The sequence below is a fragment of the Physcomitrium patens genome, chromosome 9, assembly GCF_059467195.1.
Source record: "Physcomitrium patens ecotype Gransden chromosome 9, ASM5946719v1, whole genome shotgun sequence".
Classification (NCBI taxonomy): domain Eukaryota; kingdom Viridiplantae; phylum Streptophyta; class Bryopsida; order Funariales; family Funariaceae; genus Physcomitrium; species Physcomitrium patens.
In genome coordinates, this window is record NC_143418.1 from 15748074 (window position 1) to 15759914 (window position 11841).

Genomic DNA, 11841 nt, shown 5'->3' on the forward strand with positions numbered 1-11841 from the left:
AGAATTTATTCAAGATTCTATTAGACTTTGTAAGATCTTATTGTTGCAATTTTCTATTTATCTTCCATAACTAGGTGTTTAGTGCATTTTCAAGCTAAAATTCATATTATACGACAAAAAGAACAAGGATAGAAATAGAGAGACAAAGACAAGGAATGGAGGAAATTAATTATGAGATGCTGCTTTAACATCTATATATATATATATATATATATACATATTTGTTCAATTTACTTGATTTTTATTTTCTAACATCAATGCAAAAATGTGTTAAAATTTTTTAATATTATAATGAATCAAATATTGAATAATGCAAAAGATGGCACTTTACTCATTGTAAAAAAAACTCAAATGTATTTACAACAATAATCATATTCTAACTTTCTCTTTTTTCTTTTTTGGTTATTTCTTTTGTTTTTTTTGGGTTAAGAGAACATATTTTTTAAATTATTTCTTCATATCTTATACAAAAATGTTTCAAAACCATGCATATTCTTTTTTTACTATGAAAGATTTTCTAAAAATAGAATATATATTTTTCTTTACACATTTTTTATTTCCCAGTAGCATTGTTAATGTACTATGAATAAAAAAAATATTCAATTCTATTTTTGCAATAATAAATACATTAAACTTGAAATAAAAGCTTAAATATACTTCTTTGTAACACCCGTCAAATACTATTTATTTTTTCTGTTTGAAACTCACAAGTTATTGATTTTGGATTTCAAAAAAAAAATTGCAAATTTATCCTCCATAACTTTTAAATAATTTAAAATAAATTACTGATATCCTTTCAATAGATTTTAAATTTTAAATTTAATTTTATATTTCTCAAGAATAAAAATTCATTATTAGGAAAATTGTATGTAACACCAAATTTCATTCTATCAAAATTTATGCCATTCATATAAAAGAATTGAATGCAAAAATTCAAAAACTAAAATTTAAGCATACACTAGTAATAAATCTAGTTGAATTTTAATGATAGTTTAATCAGACTTAGATTAACAAATTGGAGTTCTTCCATACAGGCAAATGCATCCATAAAGCTTAAATTTTTTGTTTTGTAAAAAAATTGTAGTTTTTGATGTTGTGTCGAATTGAATTTTACTATTTCAAATACACTTTTAGAACGAGCATGTTTATACGTAGGAAAATGAACAATGCCTCACATCTCGAATACTTTGTTACAGTACACTACTAACATTTTAAGAATAAAATTGTGAAAGAGCATCCCATTAGTTTCGTATTAATCAATCAAACTTCATCAATAACCTGTTTCACTGTTCATATCGATTCCTTGGAATACACATACCAGCTCACACACACGTGTTTGACTGTGTGAGTCTGATAGAAATGAGGTCAGTGAGTAGAACTCAATTTATAGACGAGGGTGAGATCAGATCCATCCCTAACGCTCTCCATTTGAATCGGAACCGCGGCAACGCAGACAAAACACACATCAACAAAGACCAAAAAGTACACAGACCCAGAGTGCAGAATGGGGCTTTTGACAAGCAGTGAAGTTGGACAAGCATGCATCACTGGAGGATGCGGTGTGAGGATCATCAGACTATCCACACAGATACACAGACAGACACAGACACAAAAGGGGGGGGTTGCACTCAGGCATGTTGTTGTTTTGTACAGTTAGTTGTGGTAGGCAGGAAGGGAGGAGGAGGAGGCTCTTTCCACTAATCTCACTTGGTACTTTAACTCGTTCAGCCTGATGGTGTCCTTCTGGCGTGACAGCTTCTCGGTCAGTAACACTTCCATGAGGGACTTGTTGTCAGATTGCAGACGTTTGAACCGTTTATCATCTGATTCTCGAGCACGATCGGCTGCAGATGATTTGGCATTCCACTTAGACAACTCCTTTTCCAAACCATCGACGCTCTTGCGTTTCTCCTGCACGGCAATCAGGGTTATCAAGGTACCTTTTTAAGCTTTGTTTTGGTATGAGTGTTTGTGTTTACTATTGACCAACATTAACTCTTGATTTGTGAACACTACTCCAAAGCAAGCATGCGGAGATGTTGCCTTACAGTTACTGAAGCTTCGAGTTGATGATGCTTTGTTTCGAGCACTGGAATATGTTCCCTTGAGAAGACAGAAATCTTGTTCTCGAGTAGAACTTTTTTGTATAAACTCCTTAGTGTACGAACACATTTCTGCAACCTTCTACATTCCAAGGCAAACTCGTCCCTCTCGAGGGTTGCCTCCTGCTCCATAACAAATATTAACAGATTTTTGTTAATTTTTTCTAGTTTCGCAGTATCTACCCATGATTCCTAATCTGCTTTCTCAGGAAAAAAAGTGCGTTTATAACAAGGCTAGAGAAAATAAAACAAAGAAACTAGCAAGCACGAAGTTGAGTTATGCAGACACACAAAAGTCTAGATGTTTGAGCAAATGCCAATTTCATCCGAATGCTGCAAGCTCCATGATGCCACAATAAATCAGATTCAGGAATGGCTCCAACACAAGCTTAAATACTCTTAATCCTGCTCCAAGACGCAGGGATAGACGAGGACTTCAGAACTTGTATGCAATTCACAATTCCTGACGAGGAATAAACTTGACCACATCACCAGTCCCAAAATCCAATATCTGCGAGTTTAGATTTCATCTCTGCAATCACGTGGGATTCAACAAAGCAGTTCGTTATGCTCAATGACTTTTGACTCTCGAATGAAAACCTTACTATTGGCTCAAAACAATTGTTTCATATCACGGTGTTATTAGTAATAGACGCTTCCCCGGGACAGACACAACAGCAGATGTTGAGCCTTAATATCCTGCTTTGGTTGGCAATCATTTCCGCAACTGCATTGCATAGCCAGGATAAAGAACATTTCTTCTATCACTTACATATAAAATGCCATATAATGATCAGGACTGAAGGTTCACATGTACCATGAATACAGATTTAAGTATGTCAGAAAGGGGCTTACTCTTGTCCTCGAGACTTGGTAATCTGCACTTAAAGTTTTCAATTCACCTACGTTAGCGGCAACGGTCACCTGAAGGTCGCCAAACCTTGCTTTATACCCTGCACACCCCACTCAAGAGCAGTCCACATATATGGGCATCACGTTGATGTTTCATTTGAGACGTTTAACGAGCTTGCGAAAGATATAAACACCTGAAATTCGACAGGCAGCTAAGAAAATCTTGTCCGTCATGAGTTCGTAGTACTTTTTTCTGATAAACTGATGTCTATCCTTCCGGAATTGTGGATTCCACTAAATACGTGATGCTGAACAAGTTTCGAAAGTGAGGAAGTTGGAAATAAGAGTACAAGCCTTTTGATCTAGACTTCAACATCGTCAGGGTTCCGCTTCGACGAGCTTCCAATCCTGAGGTCTCCAAATAACTAATGTGTTCTTCTAATCTCCTGACAGAACATAAAGCCAACCAAGGTGTTACAAGCATCGAAGAGACGCAGGGGTCCAACTACAGGCACAGTTTTGAATTTAACTGGCGCTTCAGTAGCATTCGAACGTACTCTATATTCCAAACTAAGTGAATTTGAATTCACGCAACCTGAAACAACTGAAAAGGCTGAAGCCTCCGCAGGACATAGATTATTGTAAAAATCAAAACCTGTTCAGCATGTGCACAGCATGGTGATGAGACTTGTGAGCTGCGAAGTGGAACTTCTGATCTTGAAACGCACTTATCAATGTCTCCATTTCCTCCACCAGCGATTCTTTGTCACGATGGACTCCATAGTAGGGCACAAGCTTCCTCTTCTGGGTCAGAGGAAGGTTCGATTTTGTAACATCCTTGCTTGGTCGACATGCGGCCGAAACCACTAGAATAGGCTCATCACCATGTTCGTCGTCCGAATCGCCATCACTTGTTGAGCAATTCCGGGAGAAGCTTCGAGAAAGATGAGACGATCGGGTGATAGGGGGTTTGCAATTCGTTGCCATTTTACCAGGGTATGTGCTGGGTGGGAGCAAATGCAAAAGAAATTCAAGTTGGTGCGACAATTAGCTGCATAATCACCATGAATGGAAATCCTCAGGCTGGATTGCACCGAACATCTGTATCGTTGATTCTCATCACCACAAACTAGACCAACTTGGTTGTAGCTTCTGCACAAGCGAACAACTGTGCCGGAGTGAAATCATTAATCGTGTGATTGGTATGCAATCACATAATTCTGAGACACACTTATCTGAACGTAAAACCACTTTCCACATATATACTATTCTTTTGGAACCAGACTAGTCGACCACTTTTTTATGTCAGGAAACGGAACTAACCGAATGACAAACCTAGCGCTCTCAGACGTTTTCAGCTTGACCATGTCAAAATAAAGAAGGTGACATATCACATCAGGGCTACCATCCACATTTTGTTAGAAGCAGTTTCCATACCGTAGCACTTATGGAATGTGCGTTGACCTTGCCTAGCAAAGTTCGTCACAAGGACGCCGCGACATTGACTTAGTTCACCTCTACCGACATTTCCAGAGTACATTTCGCAACTGTCCGTTTACATCACTTCCTGAAACAACCAAATTGCTTAAGAGTTCACATGTCTGTCCACAGGTTCCACCGTCACATCGGCCACAGCACAGCATTGGCAAACATTGACAACCAGTTACTCCATCTTGCACGGCACAGTTGGACTCGAAAGAGCAGGCACTGTTATAAGACCAAGCGTGAAAGGGTGTGCAATGCATAGTGTCCCTTAATGTCTGAAACCTAATGACCATTGAAAAGACCATCAGGTTTAATGGACAGAGAGGTTAAAGAGACAGCACACCAAAACTAGACTTTCTCAAAAACAGCACACACCTCCCATCAATGAAACATACACAGTTACCAGAACCTCTGATGCAGATAGAAGCCGAGGAGAAAACAAAAAAGTCAACTCGCGGATGATGGGACGGTGAGTAGTTTGCTCATTCCGTCGTCTAAATTTAGAAATACAAGTATGTACAATGACATACGCCCCCTCGCCTAGCATGCTGTTACTCCACTACTCACTGTGGCATGAAAATTGACCATCAAGCCACATATCGCCGTCCCTCAAAACTGTGCTAGGGTTAAGGGTTCGCCTGCTTGTCTCTAACGCTACCTGAGTAGTGGGTGTAAGACCCAGAGTACAATATGAACAGACTTACAAAGGAATAGATGGAACTACATTTGAGATTACGAGATCGAGTTTCGCCATCTTTGATTGTTCGTCGTGCGCGCTCTCGAGCCCGATGATGAGGAGTCATGGTCAGCCTTGATTGGAAACTTCTGGCATCGGTCACCTTTACTGGGTTTCTTCCAAGGAGTCCATGCGGAGCCTGAATTTCTCCGCGGCCTCGTCGTTGACAATTTTTCGATCATCTTCATCATGGCTGTATGATTTCGCTCCAGTTCTGAGTACATGTGTCTCATGGTGGAAAGCTCATGCTGCAGCGCTCTTATCTCCATTTGGTTTGTAGTCTCTAGCATCGCTTGCTGGCTTCCTATCGAATCCACGGAATCGTCGTGCCTGGGCTGTCCAGTTTGGACAGCTCCGTGATCCTCCTCGATCGATTGTCTTATCCCAGTAATGGCTTCTCTTAGCTTGAGCTGCTCACCGAAGAGGACCTGGACAACAATTCGAAGAGGCAGGCGTTCGTTTTGCGCAGCATGCATGCATGCCGCTATGGAGAAGCGCTGGCAGTCCAGTATCCGGCAGAGCTTCTTTTTCTCATGTTCTCCCATGCTAGAATGTATCTGTAAAATACACGCATTGTTTAGTGACACTGATCCCAATACTAGAATTCACACGCAGATCAGAAGGTTAACTCCAAAATGAAGAGAATGCCCTAAATCTTAGGCAGACGAAGCAGATGAAAAATGAATCAGTTGAAGACGAGTCACTAACCTTGAGATACGTATCAATTGCCCTGTAAAGCCCATCATCCGACACCCTCATCGCAACTGGCACAGCCTCGGCGAGCAGAAGGAACTTCGTCAAGGGTAGCTTGCTGTCGCGCGCTACCTCGGCTAGGTAAGCGTCCATGAGCCTGGCAACTAGCTTTGATCTCGCGCTGGGGGCCACTGCCTGCATCTGCTGCTTGGAGGAAGCGCTCAAAAACAGATTCCCAAAAATTCTCCTATTGAAAAACTTGTTCTTCAGGCCCGATCCTAACCCTTGTTCCTGAACCAAAAATTGCTCCAAAAGACGGCGCACGAGATCCACGTCATAGAGGTATTCGCTTGTATGGCAGAATGAGGGGATGAGCAAGTCGCTCAAGCTAGCCTGATCCAACTGGTGACCCGCCTTTGTCTCGAGCTCCATCCGACACTCAGCCGAGCAGTTAAACATGTTGGCTGCTCGCAGCATTCGAAGCAGAAAGCTGCACTGCACTGAGTCCTTCAGCTGGGGTAGCATGCACACGATCTTCTCGATGACGAAACGATTCCTGTTCTGCTCCGCAATGACATCATGTAATCTCGCAGCGCTCTCGGGAGCATTTGAGTCCTTGACATGAACAGGGGACCCTCTCGTGGGGGATGGGAACTCGTGCACAGGAGATGAGTCTCCGGCAGGAGAACTTGGGCGGCTTGCGGATAGTCGAGGAGAATCCTTGGGAGTGTTCTCGGGTGTGCATTTCAAGACACCTGGGAGCCACTTCTGGGCGTAGAGCTCCAGGGCGCCGCCAATGAGGACGGCACTCATGAGGTTCATTTGCATGGCCGTAACCACTTTCTCGAAGCAGTAGAGAGAAAGGGAGGTGACATCTTCATACCACCAATTTTCTGTCACAGCTGGCTTGAAACTTACAGCAGATCTTGCAGATGACCACCTTACTTTGTGAGGCTCCAAACATGCCTTGCAAGCGATCGATTCGCTGCATCTTTGCACAATCCGTAACTCTTCAGCTTCGGGCACAAGGTGCTCGCAAGACTGCAGTACGGTGAAAGACTCTTGCCATGAGGTCAGAACCACGGAGCTCAAGTAGGCCTCCGATTTACTTATCACATTACCTTCTTCAAGCTCCTCCGTCATTTCAAGATACTCTGCAGCGCAACGAAGGCCTGCCACATTCGAGGGTGAGAGCTCCAAGTCGATACCATAGCAAAGCTTCGCAGCGAGGGCAAACGCCTCGGCACCCCCTGCAATCGACCCCAAGCTGATGCATGCCATCTCCGAATCGCCGAACTTATCAGCGAGTCTACTCAACAGCGCGCTCCTTGATAAAATCGGAAGCTGCACTCCACAACATATGTGTCTCTCATCAATACCATAGACTTCTGCATTCTAAGCATATAGACGGCTGCTCACACAATGACAGCAAATTTTAACCGCATTGACAGATACTGGATTTGGCAAGCTTGCGCGCACCTTGTGTAGATGGAAGGTAACATCGTTAACCTCCACTTGTAAGTCACTACGCCTGTCTGTCGAAACCGTCCAAGTGTTGCTGTTGATAGCCTCGAAACTACACGCGGGAGCCGGCGTGCCCCGAATCCTAGCAACCATCTCTGAATCCGAGCTCGTGGTAGAACTCGACTCAGTGGAACTTTCTGCAGACAGCACCGTGGTAGGACTATCTGGGACCGGGGGTTTGTTCTTCCACCGTCTCTTGGAGAAACTTCCCAGTCTTGAATCTACTCCACCACTCCTCCCCCAAGGCGACATTCTCACAACCAAATCCTATAACCGGCTTCTATCCTGCTCGTCCTTGCTCTCCTCTTGCGATTCCTTCCCACTTCCTTCCGATGTCACGACTTCTATCAGGCTAAGCTCGCCCAGACCTTGCAGCCTTGCGCGCATGTGATCAGTACCCCAGTACACAAATCCTCCAGAATTACTCAAGATTCGCACCAGTTCGTACGACTGAGTGTGAATCAAACTTGTTCGCAAGTAACGCGGTGATTTAAGCAATCATTCGAGACGCTGGCCAGATGTGAGAAAAAGCCAGTATCCGTTTAAAGACCCACAGAGATGAGACGGGATGTCTGACCGAGATGGTGTAGTATCGCCGATAGCACAGATCGATGAAAATTCTTTTGCTGTGTGGGACCTGATGTGGGTCCTCCTTATCATGAGCTTACCATGGGTTCCACCAGCAGGAGCAAATTGAGAGTAGACGACAAGATCGACATCAATTCGCATTTAATGTTCTCGCCCGGCGGTTCCAATAACCGGCATTTAAAGCTGAGGTAGAAATGTCGGAGCCGGCAACCATCAATTATCTGCATGTCCTTGAAATTTAACTGAGTAACTAATAAGATGTACATGATGTAGTAATAAGCAAATAAACAATAAAGCTTCAGATGCGCTGTGGATCTTCGCTTAGACAGGTAGAAGCTTTGAGAGAGAGAGAGAGAGAGAGAGAGAGAGAGACCCATTTCAGAAACTCATCAACGGGCATGTTTTTGCTGGAAAGAAGAAATCACCTTTATTACTGTAGGAGAGAGAAGGAGAGTATGTCTTGAGATTTGAATTTTTCTTTTCTTCTTTTTCTTATTAATTGTTATATAGAAATTGGTTTGTTAAGTACCAACCTGTAAGTACCAAATCGTTCTGTGACCTTAGAACATGAACAGCAGGGTTCCAAAAGCCTCAGTGGTATATCTTTTCTACCCTATGCTGGCCTTGCCCAAGGACATGTACATTCATGTCAAGAACCACAGAAATTGTCTGTCTTCCTTTGAAATTTTACCTAACATACAGATTCGTAAAAAAATCTTGACTTGGAGACAAGGACCAAAGAGGTTTGGGTACAATTATTCCTAATTCGTGGACAATATCAAGGATAATAGTGTTGACCCATGCAGAGGTGATGAGAGGGAACCTGGACAACAAAACCAAAACCTTCTAAAGATGAAAACCTGTATCTTCTAAATTGACTGAGTTTGTGGCTCTCAAACCTGGGCAAGCCTGGTAGTGCCTACCTTAATGCTTCCTACTAGTGGCTGGTATTATCAGTATTAATCGAGTGAATTCTCCAGGCTTCGTAAAAATCATTTTTTTGTAGCCACAAAATAGATATTCTCCGCATTTAAATTTCCTCCTTTCTATTCTAATTAAAAGGAGAAGCTAATTGGCTTAGATGAAGGCGGAGAGAGTGTGATGCGGTCAAACTCTACACCGAGTTCAATGGAATAGCCACGATATACAAGGCAAGTAGTTGGCCAATAGCCGAGCCAAATACTGCGTATATTGTTAAGAAGTTGGTGGCACTCGTAGACAATTGCCCTTACACTTCCTATATAGCAATATGTTCCTAATTTAGATCCAATGAAAGTGAAGACTACAGCTATCATATCCAAACTATCAAGTTATGTTCAAGAATGCCATTGGATATCACAACTTTACAACTACATACAGCCAATTTTCATTGAATATGACCACATCAGCAGCAGATCAGACCACAATCACATTCTAGCAGGAGATTGGTCCCGCATACTTTACCAGGCAGACGGTTGAGAGCTTATCTTTCAGGCCATGGAGAGAGGCCCCCAGTTTTCAGGGCGTCAATGCTGTGTCACATACCGCAATTGGGTCACAATCAAATAAGCTTTGAGTTACACTCATTTATAACAAAACCTCCAGGGGACGGTGACTTAGAAATGTGAATCTCATCAACCTAGGATAAGGTCTCGAAGTTGATTAATTAGTAAACAGAGGAAAACGAGGCGCTAGAGTAGAGTACAGCCTTGTATTCCTTCATCATATTTCAGTTCTGTAATGATAATATCGAAATTGAACCTGGTGGGTCACAGCTCTATTTAGAAAGATGAGGATTTTGACCTCTACTAATGATACTCTTTAACTGTAAGGTTGGGAATTAAATCAAGACATTCCACGGCTTCCAGACAAAAAATAGTGCAGAATGATAACCTGCCTCCAGCATTCTTCACAGGCAGAAGGATAAATTCAACATAGAAGAAGAGCAAGAAGAAGAACAGGTCAAGTAGTGAAACCAATCATCTAATCTCAGCAGAATAAATCAACTACTGATTATATGCAATCTAGACGCAAACATTAGATTGATCTTGTTGGGTCGCCCAATTTGGTGTTAGAATGGGTCTTACAAGCGAATGTGCAAATAAAAATAGGGACAGAAAAATCATGCACCGAATGGTGAATTATTTGTATGTGACAAGTATGATTCCAGTTCCTAGAGCCGCCTCCTCACATCCTAAATTAACTTACCAGTTTGAAATTGTTTGTCTCGGTGCAGGTGAAGCCATAATCAACTTTGATAGCTGAACGGCATCATTAAATGTGGATTCCATCTGGAGCTGAAACCACTCTCGAAAACACCGTCGCCACACCACCAATCGCTTACCTTCAGGAGTGAAACCTGGCTGAAGTGCTATTGGAAATTTGTTGTAGGAGTTGATGGAAGAAGATTTGTCGACCTAAGCCTACCATGCCCCTTTTAGACTAGGGACGACGACATTGCCACCTGAACCATCTCCAACTTCGTCAGCAAAATGTTCTTATCGTCGATAATGCAAAGGGGGTGCCCTGCTTCCGTCCCCGAACCTTTCGGCAGGAAGCGGAGTATTTGTGGAATGGTGTCAGCTCTTACTCATAATGATAAGTGATACTGGAAAAGCGCAAAGTGGGGAATCTTTGAAACAGAACAGGTAATACTCCATACCGTCTGCATTACAGAGTCCAAGCACTGTGCAAGAACAAATCCACTTTATTGCTCTCCTAAGACGCATAACAAAGTAATACAAAAGTATGATCATGACGTCACGAAGTGCATAGTTGTTTTCCTTCTTTTACCAAAGACAAACGTGAATGGTGAAATAGCACTGAAGATTCCAGTGTGGTCTGTGTCCATTTCAGACATCCACGTCATACTAAGCGATAGGTGAATAGAATATATATTATATCTACTTTTGGAGAAAGAGGGTGGGTTGTTTTAACCTGGAGTTTGGCTCATATTGTTTCCGGTGATTGAGGAAATCGTTGGAAGTACACCTGAAGATTGTCAACCCTTCCTTTTTCGGAATTTGTTCGAAGTTTCAGAGAAGGCGAAGGGAAAACACTTAAAAGTATAGCATGTAGCATTTTGTAGCTGTAAAAGAAGTTTTTCCAGAATTTAGTGATCAACCTCCATGTGCTTCTGTGCCTTCTCCAACCATGGGGTCGCACTTTTATAGCTCTTTAATTTGTTCGGGTCTGGTTTCTTCCTTTCTTTTTCGTTGGAGAAACCCCTGCATGCGCATTAATCGGATTGCAATCGCAGAGCAGCCGATCTTCATCCTGGACGGTAACAGGTGCTGGTGAGACTAAGAGTTAGTTAGGTGGCAGTGCAGATAGATATGTTAGTTACCGCAACACGAAAACATTTGTCTAAAGTGCGGCTGGCAATGGCAGTTTCGATTTGGGGTAGTTTCTGGGGATCGAAGCAGTCCAAAAACAACGCTCTTTCACTGAAGCAACATCTCACCGACTGTGTTGTCCGGTTTTAGTAGAGTCGCAACGGTGGAAAGTATACAACTGATCAGTGAACCGAGATGGAACTCGGAACAGGAATGTCAAATAAACGACCACCACACACTTGCTCCCGGCAGCAACAAAATAACATGACTAATAAATAGAACAGCACTCACTCATATAGAAATGTATATATTTTTACTGGTTGTCGAGAGAACAGCTCTGTGAAGATAGAATGGTGATAGGATGTGATCCTTCGGCACTATGACAGAGTCGGAACACCATCCAGCCTGAACTCACTAACTAACTTACTAACTTACTAACTCATGCATGAGCTGAGGACACACAAGCGGAACGGGGTGGGAAAGAAAAATGGGGGAGCGTCAATTTCCTGCATGGGGACACAATTCGATGAATGATTTGTGGATGAAT

The 11841-nt window shown here is 42.4% G+C and overlaps 2 protein-coding genes across 2 annotated transcripts; both read right to left on the minus strand.

The window, feature by feature from the left end:
- Window positions 1-1266: 1266 nt before the first annotated feature.
- Window positions 1267-4674, minus strand: LOC112286376 (uncharacterized). The gene is made up of 6 exons (XM_024528223.3): window positions 4392-4674; window positions 3610-4106; window positions 3309-3400; window positions 2958-3055; window positions 2049-2225; window positions 1267-1911 (listed from the first exon to the last, which is right to left on the minus strand). Exons 2-6 carry the CDS (start codon window positions 3939-3941, stop codon window positions 1654-1656), a joined length of 957 nt encoding a protein of 318 aa, XP_024383991.1. The 5' UTR covers window positions 3942-4106; window positions 4392-4674; the 3' UTR covers window positions 1267-1653.
- Window positions 4675-4856: 182 nt separating this feature from the next.
- LOC112286375 (root phototropism protein 3) lies at window positions 4857-7944 on the minus strand. Its single transcript, XM_024528222.3, has 3 exons — window positions 7348-7944; window positions 5884-7212; window positions 4857-5732 (listed from the first exon to the last, which is right to left on the minus strand). The coding sequence occupies exons 1-3, from the start codon at window positions 7642-7644 to the stop codon at window positions 5172-5174; spliced, it is 2187 nt and encodes a 728-aa protein (XP_024383990.1). The 5' UTR covers window positions 7645-7944; the 3' UTR covers window positions 4857-5171.
- Between the last annotated feature and the right edge of the window lie 3897 nt (window positions 7945-11841).

Coding starts and splice junctions, on each gene's coding strand:
- LOC112286375 (XM_024528222.3), bottom strand. CDS start 7,644: ATGTCGCCTTGGGGGAGGAGTGGTGGAGTAGATTCAAGACTGGGAAGT. Junction 7,213..7,347: donor TTACCTTCCATCTACACAAG/GTGCGCGCAAGC, acceptor TGTGGAGTGCAG/CTTCCGATTTTATCAAGGAG. Junction 5,733..5,883: donor CAATTGATACGTATCTCAAG/GTTAGTGACTCG, acceptor TGTATTTTACAG/ATACATTCTAGCATGGGAGA.
- LOC112286376 (XM_024528223.3), bottom strand. CDS start 3,941: ATGGCAACGAATTGCAAACCCCCTATCACCCGATCGTCTCATCTTTCT. Junction 3,056..3,308: donor GTTGAAGTCTAGATCAAAAG/GCTTGTACTCTT, acceptor TGGGGTGTGCAG/GGTATAAAGCAAGGTTTGGC. Junction 2,226..2,957: donor ACCAAGTCTCGAGGACAAGA/GTAAGCCCCTTT, acceptor GTTATGGAGCAG/GAGGCAACCCTCGAGAGGGA.